This window comes from Patella vulgata, chromosome 9, assembly GCF_932274485.2.
Source record: "Patella vulgata chromosome 9, xgPatVulg1.2, whole genome shotgun sequence".
Lineage (NCBI taxonomy): Eukaryota > Metazoa > Mollusca > Gastropoda > Patellidae > Patella > Patella vulgata.
Genome location: NC_065887.2, coordinates 27,323,534 through 27,338,093, shown reverse-complemented (window position 1 = coordinate 27,338,093; position 14,560 = coordinate 27,323,534). Strand labels below are relative to the sequence as shown.

Genomic DNA, 14,560 nt, shown 5'->3' with positions numbered 1-14,560 from the left:
ATGAGTCACTTGGAGAGATGGTGGAAGCTCAGGAAGGGGGAGAAAATATTGAAGTGTTAATAGGAGAAACTGCTCAAAGTCAAAGACCTCCAGGACAAGTGGAACCAAGTAAACGCATCACAACAAGATACATGACAAAATATGAAAGAGCCCGAGTGTTAGGAACTAGAGCATTACAGATAGCAATGTGTGCTCCTGTGATGGTTGAATTAGAAGGTGAAAGAGATCCTCTTCAAATTGCTATGAAGGAAATGAAAGCACGTAAAATACCATTCATTATTAGACGTTATTTGCCTGATGGCAGTTTTGAGGATTGGGCATTGGATGAATTAATAATAACAGAATAATAGTGCTAACTAAAATGCAATGTGAATTTTATATTTTAATTCTATATTCCATAAAGTTTAGTCAAAAACTTTTGACCTCTCCAAGCCAGGCCTCTTATACATTGCTATGACAGATGTTGTTCAGCAAACAGAAGATCTTGCCTTTATTTTCTTGGCAAAATCTACCTATTGAATAATCCATCCTGCTAAACAATGTCGCAATTGCCACAATTAAATTGGTCAAAGAGCAGTGAATTGAGTTTGGTACATGTACCAGTAATGTTGAAAAGCTAAATGATTGTTTTTGACAAATATAATTTATTGTGTGCCTGTCAGTTTCATGAACCCTAAAATTGGCAAAAACTTGTGAACCATGGATGATATGAAATTATCCCCAATAAAGAGGGCCAAAAGTTTCTTACCCTCCCTCCATCATACATCTGGTAAAAATGCTGTCAGAACCACAGTGGGAGGGGGGGGGGGGGCGGGGGGCGATCTTGTGGACTGCATGGAGTCTAGCTTAAAATTTATACCAATTTCAGTATCTAATTAAATTAAGATTATCCCCAATGTCAACGTAAGAGTCCTTGATGTAAATAATTCAAATTAATTCATGACAAATTAATTTTAGGTGAATGGATGGATTCTTTTGAAACATTAATATATTTTAGGCCTGAATGGCTACACATACTTGTATTTCTGGGAAATATTGAAGTATATTTAATGTATTTCCACAGTACTCTTCAGTTTTAATGTGCAGCTGAATCGGTGGTGTACTATACATATTTTATCATTATTTGTTGTAAATATCATTGAAATCATTCACAAGTGCATTTTGTGACAATAAAATAATCGCCATTCATTTGGGTTATGTTGTCCATAATACCCTTGGAACAATGGCTACACCATGGGTTCCATGTCGGCCGTATATGCTTTAGAAAATGACCGAAACTGAATCAGACCCGTAGGTCATTTTGCACGCCGGAAAAATAGCATATTTTGTGCTAAATCATAAAATCCCCGGACACGATGAAACTCGTTTGTGTCGTGATGTAAACTGTCGGGTATAATAAAATTAACAGTGTTCAGTAGCCCACGAATGGAAACCACTGCCAATTAATTATCCTTGTGTATATTGCCCTAATCACAATCAACAGAGGATTAACATCAAACAGATTGAAAGCTTAACATTGAATCAATTTATTTAGGTGTGTGTGTTTTGTTTTATGATTAGTAATACTGTGATCATTCTTTAACAACAACGTTACAGAATATTTGCCGACTTTCATCGCTCGTGCGGCCATATTTACTGTATCAACATCAAACAAATTAAAAACTTTTCTTTGATGTCTTCACTTGATTACAAGAGTTAATCATGTCAGAATAACAAAAGAAAGCGAAATGATGATATTGCTGTCAATGAATCCGACCTCCCTTCTTCAACACCGGCCCACGAGGAAGACAGTTCCGGTCCGAAAAACAAAGTCAGCCGTAAATTCTCTACTAAATGGTCACAAATATTCCCGTGGTTAAGATATGATATTCCCACACAAAAGGTGTATTGCCAGGTGTGTTTTTACTAGGGCTAGCTGAAAATTTCAAAACCTATCTGTGAAAGACATGTACAAAGTCGATGGTTTCCATTTATTTTTTCTATATAGTCCCCTTTGAGGTGTACACATTTTTGCCAATGATGTTGCAAGGCCTGGATGCCAATCAGGAAGACATTTTCTTCGAACACTCTAAAAAAAAAGTCGTTCACAGCTGACATGGAGTCATCATTACTAGGAAAATGGCGACTGGCTAGTTCCTTATTCATTTTTGGAAACCGGTCTCATCCATGGTTACAAATCTGGCCAAAAAATTATCAGGATCTGCTTCAAAAAGGTGCAGATTGTCACAGGACATCAGGAATCTGACACGTTTCTGATCCGCAGTCAAGAGCTTTGGCACCCATAGTGCAGAAACTATTGTTATTCCTAACTTGTTGGTGATAAAGTGCTCAACCATCTCATGAGAGATGCCCACAACACTGGCAATATGTTGAGTGGTCAGTCGACGAACGGCCATCGCCATGTCATGCACTCGGGTAATGCTTTCTTGAATGGTTGCTGTTAATGGCTTTCCAAGACGCGGGTCATCATTAAAGATACATTATGGGAGATTCGATAATGAGTTGGCAGTTCTCACTATAATAGTTAAACACTAGATACTGTAAAGGCAATTTGCTGAAAATTTCATTCAAATTGATCCCCTATGAGCCGAGAACTAAGCCATTGAAATTTCCGCTTAGCCTCGATCATCATTACTAAAGCCAGTACGATAAACAGCCTAGTCTCGATTATCCATTTAATCGTTAAATCGTGAAGGAAAGTTATGCAGTAAATTGGCTCATAATCCACTAAAGATCGCAGGCTAGCGATGCCATAGAGTTGATTATGGTCTGGATAGGTTCATTAATGTCTAATTTATAATTTAGATAACATTTCAGGCCTAGGCCTAGGCCTAAAGAAAGACCTGCAATAGACAGATTTAGCTCTTGCATAATGTATGTTTAAGGCTCTGCCTGCCACGCTTAAATTCCACGCCCACTTCTTGACTGTAGAAAAGGAAGGGGCATCTCCCCTAAAGTGGAGACCATGTTGGCATGTATCTGTGTTGGGGTCCTTTCAGTTGCAGTTATTTGATGACTGCCTCATATCCAGCTTTGTCCATTTCTGGTGAATTCAATGGGTAGGTTCACAAGATGGTCTGGTATGAAAACAATAATAACACTACAGCTGCAGTTCTTATGTGTATGATTCATTCAATTGATCTATCCTTTTCAGGCTTAGAACTTTTCAGTAAGCCCTCGTATGTGTAGGCTGGAGCTATGAGTTGCTGCTGGAATCCCCTCCCCATCCATGTATGAGAATGCCAGGCCGTGGGATTTCTTTCAGCAAAGGTTTCTTTTCACAAATTTTACTTCCTGTAGAACAACCAAGGAATAGGGCTTTCTCAAACAGACATATTGAATTTCCAGATCTTTTGCATTGTACATGTATTTACCATAGACCATATATAATTTACTGGTTTTCAGACATTTTTCACACATTTATTGCTGCCAACAAATTCGAATTTGGTTGAGGTAGTCTACCCAAAGAATTAAGATTTGTGATAAAAGAATATACTCTGACTGACTGATACAGACAGACAATTAATGGCTGGATTGAAAGTAACAGAAAACCATGGTGGTTATCTCCCTTTAGTGCTATCCACGGATCACACCCAGATCGATTAAAAAAAACCCAAATGAATTTGTTTTCAACGTCTTCTTGTCTGCGATATGACCAAATTTTGAAGCGCACGTAAAATCCCCACTACCCACCTATCTACCACGTCTTACTTTTCTGTACCAACAAGTCTGTGAAATATCGTTATTCGTTAATCCACAGTCATATTCACAATGATAAACTGTGCAAATTTGAGCTCTTAAAAAATCCTAGTGGCTTCATAGCAAAGCGATAACAATCTGAGACCTCACTTTCTTTCCAATTCACCCCAGTAACTGCAGAACATTACACTCTTTCAATTCATAAATGAAATGAAATGGGAAATGGTTTTCTGCACCCACCGGCATATTTGTCTGCGGACGATCCTTACACGGAGGTTACACATTTTACGATACTGAATGTGGTTATGATGCTCCAGATCTGTGATAGAATGGGCGTGTTTGATTGCATCATTGTCCGATTTGGGATTCCTTTAATTAATCAATAATTTTAGTTGTAAGGAATCATGGACGGGATTTCAAATTTGATCTGAATTAAGGCACTTGGATACGCGGAGACACTGATTTCTATCAAACATACGATATTTTTCTAAATAATTTTCTGAGTGAAACCCAGTGTGCGAAGGTCGTTAGTGAAATAGATAACAGAAACGTGTTTATTTGGTTCCCCGATTTTATGAGGGGACTGGCAGCCGAGGTTTCGCTTATCATGTTCCTCGACTTCCATTTCATTTTCTTTTTAAACTCTCTGCTATAGAGCGGATAAAATTTATCTTTATTTTTTAAAATAATAACAAACATCGACGTATAATATCCATTTTTATTAACACTAATAACCCACAATGCTAAAAATAGCCCCACCTACGTGTACCAGACCTGGTGACATCATATACCCTACATCTCCCCAATTTATATACGTAATTGTATATACAAATAATTTATAATTTTCATTGCGAAATTCTCACATTATCCCTGAACGTCTGATACTACTTCTCATCGTGGATATTTTTTCCTATGGGGTGACCACATTGAATGTGAACTCCTCTTGTATTTGTTTTCAAACCATCATAATTCACACGCTCAGAGAATTAAAGGGAACCATTCGCACAACCCTATATGTTTCCTATATGATAGATTACAACGTCCCTCAACGTTGTCAATATATACTTATATGTTCACTGCATACGGACCGTCATATATGTATTCCATTCAATGTCGAAGATGACCAAACATGTGCATGTTCATTAATGTTCAATATTAAAAGGTTTTGCTATAGAAGTCTTTACTGAGGTTTACTGAGGCATGTGAATACACATGGCTATTATAGTATTGAGGTACCCAAGAGAAATTCAAAAAAGGTCAGAATATCTCAATCAGCGATCTCCATGATAATTTCTTAGGATTACACCAATCTGTATCTTATAGTCATAAGTAAATTGCACAAAACTGTTTTTGCTTTAAAGATTTTCAGCTTGCGGGTGGGTGCTCTTGTAACAGCGATCGTACTGCTTTGTCAAGTCCAACATAACTTAAAACCTGAAGATCACGTTCACTTAATTTCGGTGTTAAAGCATAGAAGAACAACGACCCTACACTGGCTGCGAACAGTAAAAACAACATTCTTGTGTAGAATTCTTCTGTTGGAACTGAAAAAAAAGAAAAATATTTTGATGAAATGTTTATATTGCCAATTCTGTATAAATTTGGACACGAGTGTGGGTTCAGGGTTTCCGAGGATGGCGCCCTTTCGTAAAAATATCAAAGTGCCCTTATAATGAAAGTATATATATAATTAAAGTGGAAAATGACTTTCCATGTGGATTTTCAGTCAATCGTCTCCCATGCATGTTTGGGAAATTATACAGATTTCATACGTAAAATAGATTGTTTTAATAAATATTTCCCCAGGGTCTATATTTTGATTAGACGAAGTCAATGTCCAAACGTATTTATCTTTGTCAAATACAATTTTATAAATAGTAAAATGGGTTACTTCTTTCTTTTTCTGTAATAAATATATCCTGTATTTTGATAATAATTTTAGTCGTTAATTATGTATTTAGGATTTCAAATGTCGAGCAAATATATTGTTTATTTTCAGACAAATTTTATCGACTAAGGTACGTTATTGATTTAATTTATTACACACAAGTGACGTCTGTTTCCGCACCTTGTGGTCGATTTTATACCAACTGTTACCTTAAGTTGATCTAGACTGATCCATATAGGTACGTTACCTGAACCAGTAATGCTAACCCTGTAGTGACCCCAGTATTCTTCATATTCGTGAAGGTATCTACAGCTTTTGTAGACGATATATTATCATAAATATGACAGAAATGGCTCGAAATTAAATCCTAAGATAGAAAGGGTTTAAACGTCTCCTTAACACTTTACTACGTAACTTTAGACGGATGCTGCGTGCTATTCGTGTCTTGTTTAAGGTAATTACAAGTAATTTTGAGCTAGAGAAGTGGTATTATTCTACTATTGAGTTCGCTAGAAGAAAAAAATACGATTTGTGACGCAATTAGAGCAGGTAATTAACATAAATAAGACACAAATATCTATTGGTTATTTATTTTGTAAGGTTACCTCTGCAATGACAGCGACAGGGGTGAATTTTGCTCGAATAATGGCGACCCTCTTTACCCGTCTTGCTTTGTCTTATATTCCATCGGAATCTTAGCCATTAACCTCCCAGAAAATATACCACAGTCCTTTTAAACTGTTCAAGAGAGGCATATGATGCATCTGTTCAAAGGTAAACTACTTAATGTTCTAGAACTCTACCGTCGAAAGTCTGTCCGCAGTGTCCTGGCGATCTTGAATCCAAGCTATACTTCTCAAAGACATTTGAAGTTTCGAATTAAAAGGATAAATAAGTCCCTGTTCCTCTATGTGTGCTTAGTCAAACCAGACACAAGAGGCCAAACATAGAGTAGATATTTGAAAATACTGTGTAGTACGAAAGCGTCAAGACATTTCGGATTATTCACGGGTTTGTGTAGAGAGAGAATTTTATTGGCGAATACAAACCGGGTTTAAAGGTAAGGGTTGTATCAGCAGTTGCTAATCGTTGTTTGGTATATAGAAGTTGAGCTAATATTAATAGTGTAATTCCAATCAATGACGTCATCATACTAGATCGGTGTTCCGAGGTAACCAATACAAGATCATACATTGTCTTCACCCATATGTTCACAAGAGCCACCGACGTAACACTCATATTTTTTAATAGAAAACAGCTGATAATGTATGTAGCTGTAACTGAAATCATACAGGCGAATACGATATACGTCATGGGTAATATCCACTGAACATTTATAAAGAATCCCACACACACCGGCACTGCTGTCCCGACCACAAATAGCGACGGGATTACGTATTTGTGACGTAGTTCCACAGAAAATTGTTCTTGATATATATGTTTGCAGCATACATTTCTTGCCGATACACAAATGCCCCAAAGGGTTGTTAAGAATATGGTGTGATTAATATTCAATAATGATGGAAAAGGCAACGTTGTAATACAGGCACCAAACGACGAGGCAATTAAAGCTCCCAATGTTACTAGCGTCATAGGTTTTCCAGTTGTTCCAAAGACAACTGCGGCTGCAATTAAAGGTTCGAAATATGTAAGCATCAAGTGTTGTTCCTGTTCTTTCACTAATGTTAGATATCCAACTACCATGACGTATCCAGCTTGTGAAACTGAAAATAACACTGTTGCTTCCCGGTGGCTGCGACCTGTCTGTGAATGCCGGAACTTAATACACACTGCAACACACACTGCTTCCACTAGAGCAACGACAATTTGGAACCAAATAAGGTGGTGGAATTTAAAACTTGACTCAAATAGTCCACGAAGAGAAAGGGTGAATTGTTTTCTGCATATAAATCCTAAAAATGACAGTAAAACTGTGGAACCCAATAGCAACATAGATCTCCAAGGTTGACGCTGTGAATCCCTGAAAACATAAATAATAATGACCCAAAGAACCAACATTTTGATTCGAAATCGATCCAGTTTCAGATGTTACACAAAAATCAACCGATAAGGAAATTACACAGGCAAAATCCTAATAAAGACTCGTCACTGAAACTAGCCTGATAACATATTGTGAAATTGAGATCATTTCTTTAAGAATCAATGGAGTAACCGTGACTCAGTGGGTAATGCCCTGACTTATTAACCAGGAGGTCCAGGTGTTGGTCAAGAAAGTTCCCCGGTATCCCCCAGCGTAGTTTTTTCATGTCAGTGGTGCAGGACAGAGATTCTGGCACGGAACAGTGCCTAGTCGTTGGGATCGAAATAAAATCCGAGGTCTCGTGTACAAGTGACCCTACACGTAAAACACCCTTGACATTTTGTCATGTGGTGCAAAAAGTGCACTGCGTCAGAAAGTAATCCCAATATAGAATACCTATATACATCTAAACCGATATGCTTTCTACGCAAAAATAATTCATATAAAATAAAAACTGCAAAAGACTTACATGTCCGACATTTTCAAACAGAGGCGTCTTTTAAATGTTTGTAGGTTCGTGGAATCTGGAAAACAGATGCATTTGACATAAACTTTTATGGTTCAGGAAATCCGTTTTATATCTAACACGGGCTTAAAAAATGTGATTAATTATTCTATTTTACAAAGCTAGTTGTGCTCTGATGACCTGATTTCATATGTATTGACATTTTCCCTTTATCTTGATAGATTTTCCCACGGCTATTACATGAAAGACTTTAATGATAAAACTTGTTCTCCATCGTTTAATTAAAATATATTGTTATTCAATACTGTGTTTTATGTAGTAATATGGATTTGTGCAAAATACTATTATGGCCTTGAATAATTATTGTTTAGACAAGCAAAACAGCAGGTGAAACAACGGGAATCTGTGATAAAATTATGATACACGAATTGAACTGTAGGTTAATAAACACATTTGTCATATACCAAAACAACACATACTATAATGGCCTTGGCTAATTATTGTTTACAGATTCATAGACAAGCAAAACAGCAGGTGAAACAACGGAAATCTATGATATTATGATACAGGAATTGAACTATAGGTTAATAAACACATTTGTCACATGCCATCTTCATGGTCAGGAATGGAATGTGTTTGTTGAACAAATTAAGTAATAATCCCTGTTGGTAAGCAAAGTATGAGGCGTGCCCATTCCATATTTGGCTAATTCGTGACGTAATTGGGCATGCGTGACCAATCACATAATTGATTTCAGAAGTCAAGATATATTCGGAGACATTTCAGACACCGTGTAGTTTCTTAGAGACACGCACTGAGAGAGAAAGCATGGTGGGAGAGACCGTCGAGGCTCAAGAGATACCATATGGTTTCGGTATGGCCCTTTAAGTCGTAGGATTATGATGTAGTGGGTTCCGTCAGTAAACTCGTTCTGCGAGATGGTGGGGTTGAGAGAGTAGAGAATGATTTAAAAAAAAATCTTTGCTTGTAACCTATGTACCCAGTGCTTGACATAATAATGTAGAAACGAACTGTTGCATTGTTATTTCTGTGTGCACCCGCCTTCATTAGCCAGGTTATGTGCAGAAAAGTAAGACGTTAAACACCATTTCATTTTATTATGGTAAATATTTATAAACATGAAATGGTTTATTAACAAATCATTCAAATAGATCTACAGTAATTCTCCTGTCCCTCTTTTTGCATGGCAATTTTGTTTGTTGATTTTTCTGGGCTATAATCCCTGACGAATGTTTGAATTAACATTTTTTGTCAGGTTTTGGTGAATATTAAATAATTTTTAGGTGGAAGGATAAGGGGGTAAACCAGACATGAATTAGGGAAATCACCTACGTAATCGACGAGGCGTAGAATAAAACCGAGGAGAGAACACTAGTCGGTGACCCTGTAGATGACAACAAGTATAGACCCAGACTAGTAACACTACACTTACCATGTACAACCTCTAAATACACCTGTCGATAATAAAGTATATATCACCCACGGCATAGATCAAAGAACAGATATTGTTTGTTTGTATTACATTTACATATATTACATTTTATATTAATTTAGATATAACTATGTATATTATTACAAACACAAACCTTCGCCATCGTCGCTAGATTCCATCTTTACAAACTACTACACATTCCAGTTATTCATATGCCGATTGGCTATATATTTAAAGTGGCGGTCGATCGAGCTACTAATCAATATATATGTACACAGAAACAATAAAATCCATTTGAACTCCAAGAAAACGATAGAGTCTTTATAACTAGAAATATCGTTAAATAGAAATACAGCGTGTCTCCCGAATGCTTACACCGTCGACTTTTCATCAAAATATATACACGTAGATGAAATGTACCTGTATCTGTTCTATTGAAGACAAGTATAGGCATAAAGGATAACTAATTTACTGACAAACATCGACAATATAAACCCAGTACACGAATAGTCAGTTAATAAAATGATCAGTTTACAGTAATGTAGATGTACTTTACCTGTATCTTATTATTCAAGCATATCACCTCTCAGATATTAAATTTCATACCGTCGGTGACCTCCATAATATAAATAATATAACAACAAGGGCGTGACGGGAGATTGGTGAAAACAGATTTGAACTATGACCCTTGAGGAGACGGCATTTAAGTATTCTTCTATGGAAAAAAAAATATTTTGCCCGTCTCATTTCTTATTAGAGGGGGTGTAAAAAAACAAGAATGCGACAGCATACTTGAAACAGGACCAAGGGCAGTGGCGAGGTGTGTCTAGCTGGTAATAAAAGATCCCTAGATGGACGGGTGCAGGGTCCGGCGTGGCAGTGGGACGAGAGTATATAGCTCAAACCTAACGCGTTGCTACAAGTAAAATGTTAAAAGGCTCGCAGTTTCCAAGATTGCTAGACTTAACCTGTAGATATCCCAGCAGTGATCAGTTACACTCAAGGAGTCCTCTGATCTAAACCTGTATGTATCGACCTCCACAAGGGAGCTGATGTGTTGCCAAACCATATTTTCAAATCCGGAGATGCTCCGAAAGATTTCGAAAATAGGGTTTCTGCAGGTCCAATCCATTTATCTAAGCGACGTCATTAAAATTACCATAATTTTCAATATGGCGTCCCTATTAAATCTTAATAAAATGTTTTGGGTTTATTTTGTGTGTCAAAATGAACTGTTACCCCTGTTTCTTTCCTTTCAAAATGACAACTTCTAGTTATTGTTCTGCTATGAACGCAATGTTTGTTTTAGTATGGCGAATGAAAGGAGCTGTCGAGGATGCTTCTAAATGTTGAATCTGTTAAAGCTGTCACCATAATTTATATATTGTTATAATATAATATGTCGATATATCTACTTTAAGATAAATATTGTATCGAACAGTGACAGTGTTACTCTACCTGAGATCAATTCGACCCATTTCAATAAAACTGTAACATAAACAATCTTCCATAGTAAGACAATTTATCATTCAAAGATGTTAAAGAATAGAGACAGTGCTACTGAATAAAAAGCAGAACCATACAATATCACTCTCAATAAATATATAAGATTTTGTACTGTCTGTCAGTAAATTGTATTCTGACGACCCCTTTCTCTATAAACAGTTGGGAGTTTTAGTAATGACATCTTATAAATATACGTAAAACCACACATTTTCTTATTCACCAATGGAAATTTTTTTATATTTTATAAATATGGAAAAATCATGTGATAACTTTCAGATTCTGATCACCGTTTCATCAGAATCATATTGTTCCACAGTGCCAAACATGTACAATGGTTTACATAACTCAAGCAGGTTCAACACAACCCGAAATTTACCACGGGTTGTTCCTCATGCAAAATCACCGACCACCACGCCCCCGAGTTCAATATTAACCACTAGCTTCAAGTATAATATGCCCCTCTTACATGGTCGTTGTATGTGTTCTTTAAAGATACATTATGGGAGATAAGATAAAGAGATGGCAGTTCTCGCTATAATAGTTAAAAACTAGATAGTGTGAAGGTAATTTGCTGAAAATTTCAGTCAAATTGATCCACTATGAGCCGAGAAAGAAGCCGGTGAAATTTTTGCATAGTCTCGGTTATCATTACTAAAATCATTAATTTAACAGCATAGTCTCGATTATCCACTTTTTCTGATTTAATTATCTTTGGCCGTTAGCGGCATATAGGAATCTAATCCAGCCTACATCGAAGGCTAGCCTTGACATCGAGAGTTTATTATGGTCTGGATAAGTTAATTAATGTCTAATTGATAATTTAGATAACATTTCAGGCCTAAAGAAAGACTTGTAATAAGCAGATTTTGCTCTTGCATAATGCATGTTTAAGTGTATGTTAATAAACTTGAAATATATTTAATATATTTGTTACAAAAGTACATGTAATTAAACAGCTGTCGACTGGTACAAATTCTTACTGCTTAAGGATACATTATGCATGGTGTAGAGAAACGTCTGATAAAATATTTCAAAAATAGATAGTGAAAAATGGACAATTTCACTTAGAGTACTTTAAAGATATGTTTTAGGAAATAGCCATGGCAGATGGAATTTCCGCCCACAGTTATATTCTCGATTGCCAAGCATCATTCCTATGATAATAAACGAAGTCTCAGTTGTTAGTCGTTTCATCCGCAGACTGCGGCCATATTAGCGTTTAATGCAGATATGGCGGGCAGCGTTTCTCAACTCAATATATAAGCCATCGGCCATCTGTTAGACTAGAGTGGTGATTATGGTATTGCCATGTAAATAGATTTCTAAATGATTATTTTTACAACATTTAGAGAGAGAGAGAGACAGAGAGAGAGAGAGAGAGAGAGAGAGATGGGGGTTTAACGTCCACTCGACACAAACTAGGTCAGTTCGTTACTAACATATAGTTCAATTTTATTTCCATAATTCGCTTGCGCGCAGGGGTCTTTAGCAGTGGAAGGAAACCGGAAGGCCCGGAGAAAACCCACGAGGTTGGACAGGCGACCCTACTCCTTGTCACGTACAACCGGGGGATCGAAACGCCAGTTGACTCAATGACAGACTTTATGATACAGCGCGCACGTGCTAACCATTCGCCCCCCCCCCCCCACACACACACACACCTTATGATACAGCGCGCAGGTGCTAACCATTCGGCCATCCATCCCCACTCCCACACCCATTTCAAACTAGAAACATTAGCTTTTAATGATTCTTTAATCCATGGTAGTTTTCATTCAAAATGTTAGATATGAAAGTAGTGAGCTACTGTCAATGATTGGGTATACCAGTTAATTACATCCTACGGCCATTTTGAAAATGTACAAAACTTGAATAAAGATTGTCTTATAGTCTACACACCATAGTGCTGGTACTTTCAACGTAGCGTCGTAGCGTATACGTTTACACGCTGAGATCCATTAAATCGATACTGAATGTATAGTTTGAAATCCCCAACTATACTTAGAGTTTATAAGAGAAAAGATACCTACGAAGTTTTCTTATTTTCATCCTTGTTTCATTCTTTATGAAAATACGACCATCTCAAACGTAAGCATCCTGAAGACTTCCGTATCACGTGAATATGGTGTGTTACATTGATCGTTGTCTACAGTAATGTCTACCATGCTGCCCACCACTAATAATTATTTTATTGACGTTGTAACACCTTGTTTATTATACATATTGATAAATATACTAGGACAACACACCTAATGTACTGTGTAAAGGGCGTAGGCTCTATTCATTGGAATCATTAAATGTAGATGAAAATGGGTCTAAAAGCACATATTAATGTAATGTATATAAAGTAGATTATATTCATTTTTAAAAAAAACATTGCAATTTCTAATCGATTATATTTGGGGAAATACACAAGCAATCTGAATTGAACGACAGTGGTTTACGCCAGCTTATTTCACTCTACACGTTTTTTTATTATTATTTTCTTGATTGTGAAACTCTGACTAGATACTGGGTTTATCCATATAACTAGTAAAATTCTGTTCACAATCTCTGACCTTATATCCCTAAATATTCTCTCTCGTCGAAGTTGGTGATCTGCTTTAAGTAACCAGTCCGCCATTTTGTCAAAGAAACCTAAAAATTCCAAATAACGACGGAATAAGAGTTATCGTAGACTTTACGGTACAAGTTACGATTTTCGTAAGTTGAGAAGTTTAGTGAACCGCGAATTATTTGCAAGTTTACGTTACGATAAAGTTACGCAAATTTACTTTGTAAAATCCCTTTTAAAATTGACAAAAAGTACTACCGTTGCCCGAAAAGATTCCTACTACCCGCAATTTTTTAAAGTTTTCCCCTAAAACTGGCATCTACGTTTACAATCTCGACAAGTTCGAACCTTAGTCTCGTACACTTATCTTATGCGGCGGTAATTCCCCGTTAAATATTTTCAAATGTATAAATAGAGTTGTTTCCCATGCATGCTTTATTACAGTCGTTCAGATCAATAAACTTATAAACCGCTGAAAACCAGCAAGAAATTCGTTCTGATATTCTGAAATTCCCTTACTAAGCAAAATGTAATAAAACGGGTTTAACGACCTTCTACACGAATCTTAAAGTAATCGTGCTTAAAGTAGTCAAGTCTCTAACTCAGTATCATCCAAAGTCTTCGACATTGAAAACACGAATTATTTGTCAATTTAAATCAACGTTGATGCTGTGATCTTACCGGGAAAAGATGCCCTTCTGATATCCAATATTTAAGACAAAATAACATTTTACTATTTGTGCACGAGGCCAGACATATTCCACAAGTCAGTTCAAACGGTGACCCCATATTCTTATCTGATGATGATGATGAGTTAGTTGTATTTTACGTCCGCTTCCACCGAGGTGATATCGCAGACAATGACATATTATGTATACAAGGTGCATTAATTTACAATGTGATTAATGAGAAAAAAAAAAGGATAATTAGGTTTTCATATATATGTACATAGG

The 14,560-nt window shown here is 36.6% G+C and overlaps 1 protein-coding gene across 3 annotated transcripts; it reads right to left on the bottom strand.

Annotated features, from left to right (window-relative positions):
- Positions 1 to 4,403: 4,403 nt before the first annotated feature.
- Positions 4,404 to 13,224, bottom strand: LOC126832421 (uncharacterized). 3 transcript variants are annotated; one of them, XM_050563183.2, is made up of 4 exons: positions 13,080 to 13,224; positions 8,098 to 8,152; positions 6,637 to 7,568; positions 4,404 to 5,243 (listed from the first exon to the last, which is right to left on the bottom strand). In XM_050563183.2, the coding sequence occupies exons 2-4, from the start codon at positions 8,106 to 8,108 to the stop codon at positions 5,065 to 5,067; spliced, it is 1,122 nt and encodes a 373-aa protein (XP_050419140.1). In that variant the 5' UTR covers positions 8,109 to 8,152; positions 13,080 to 13,224; the 3' UTR covers positions 4,404 to 5,064. The 3 variants fall into 3 exon arrangements, with proteins under 3 accessions (XP_050419140.1, XP_050419139.1, XP_050419138.1); XM_050563182.1 differs by having other exon boundaries at positions 13,084 to 13,224; XM_050563181.2 differs by lacking the exon at positions 13,080 to 13,224 and adding an exon at positions 9,702 to 9,951.
- Positions 13,225 to 14,560: the final 1,336 nt, after the last annotated feature.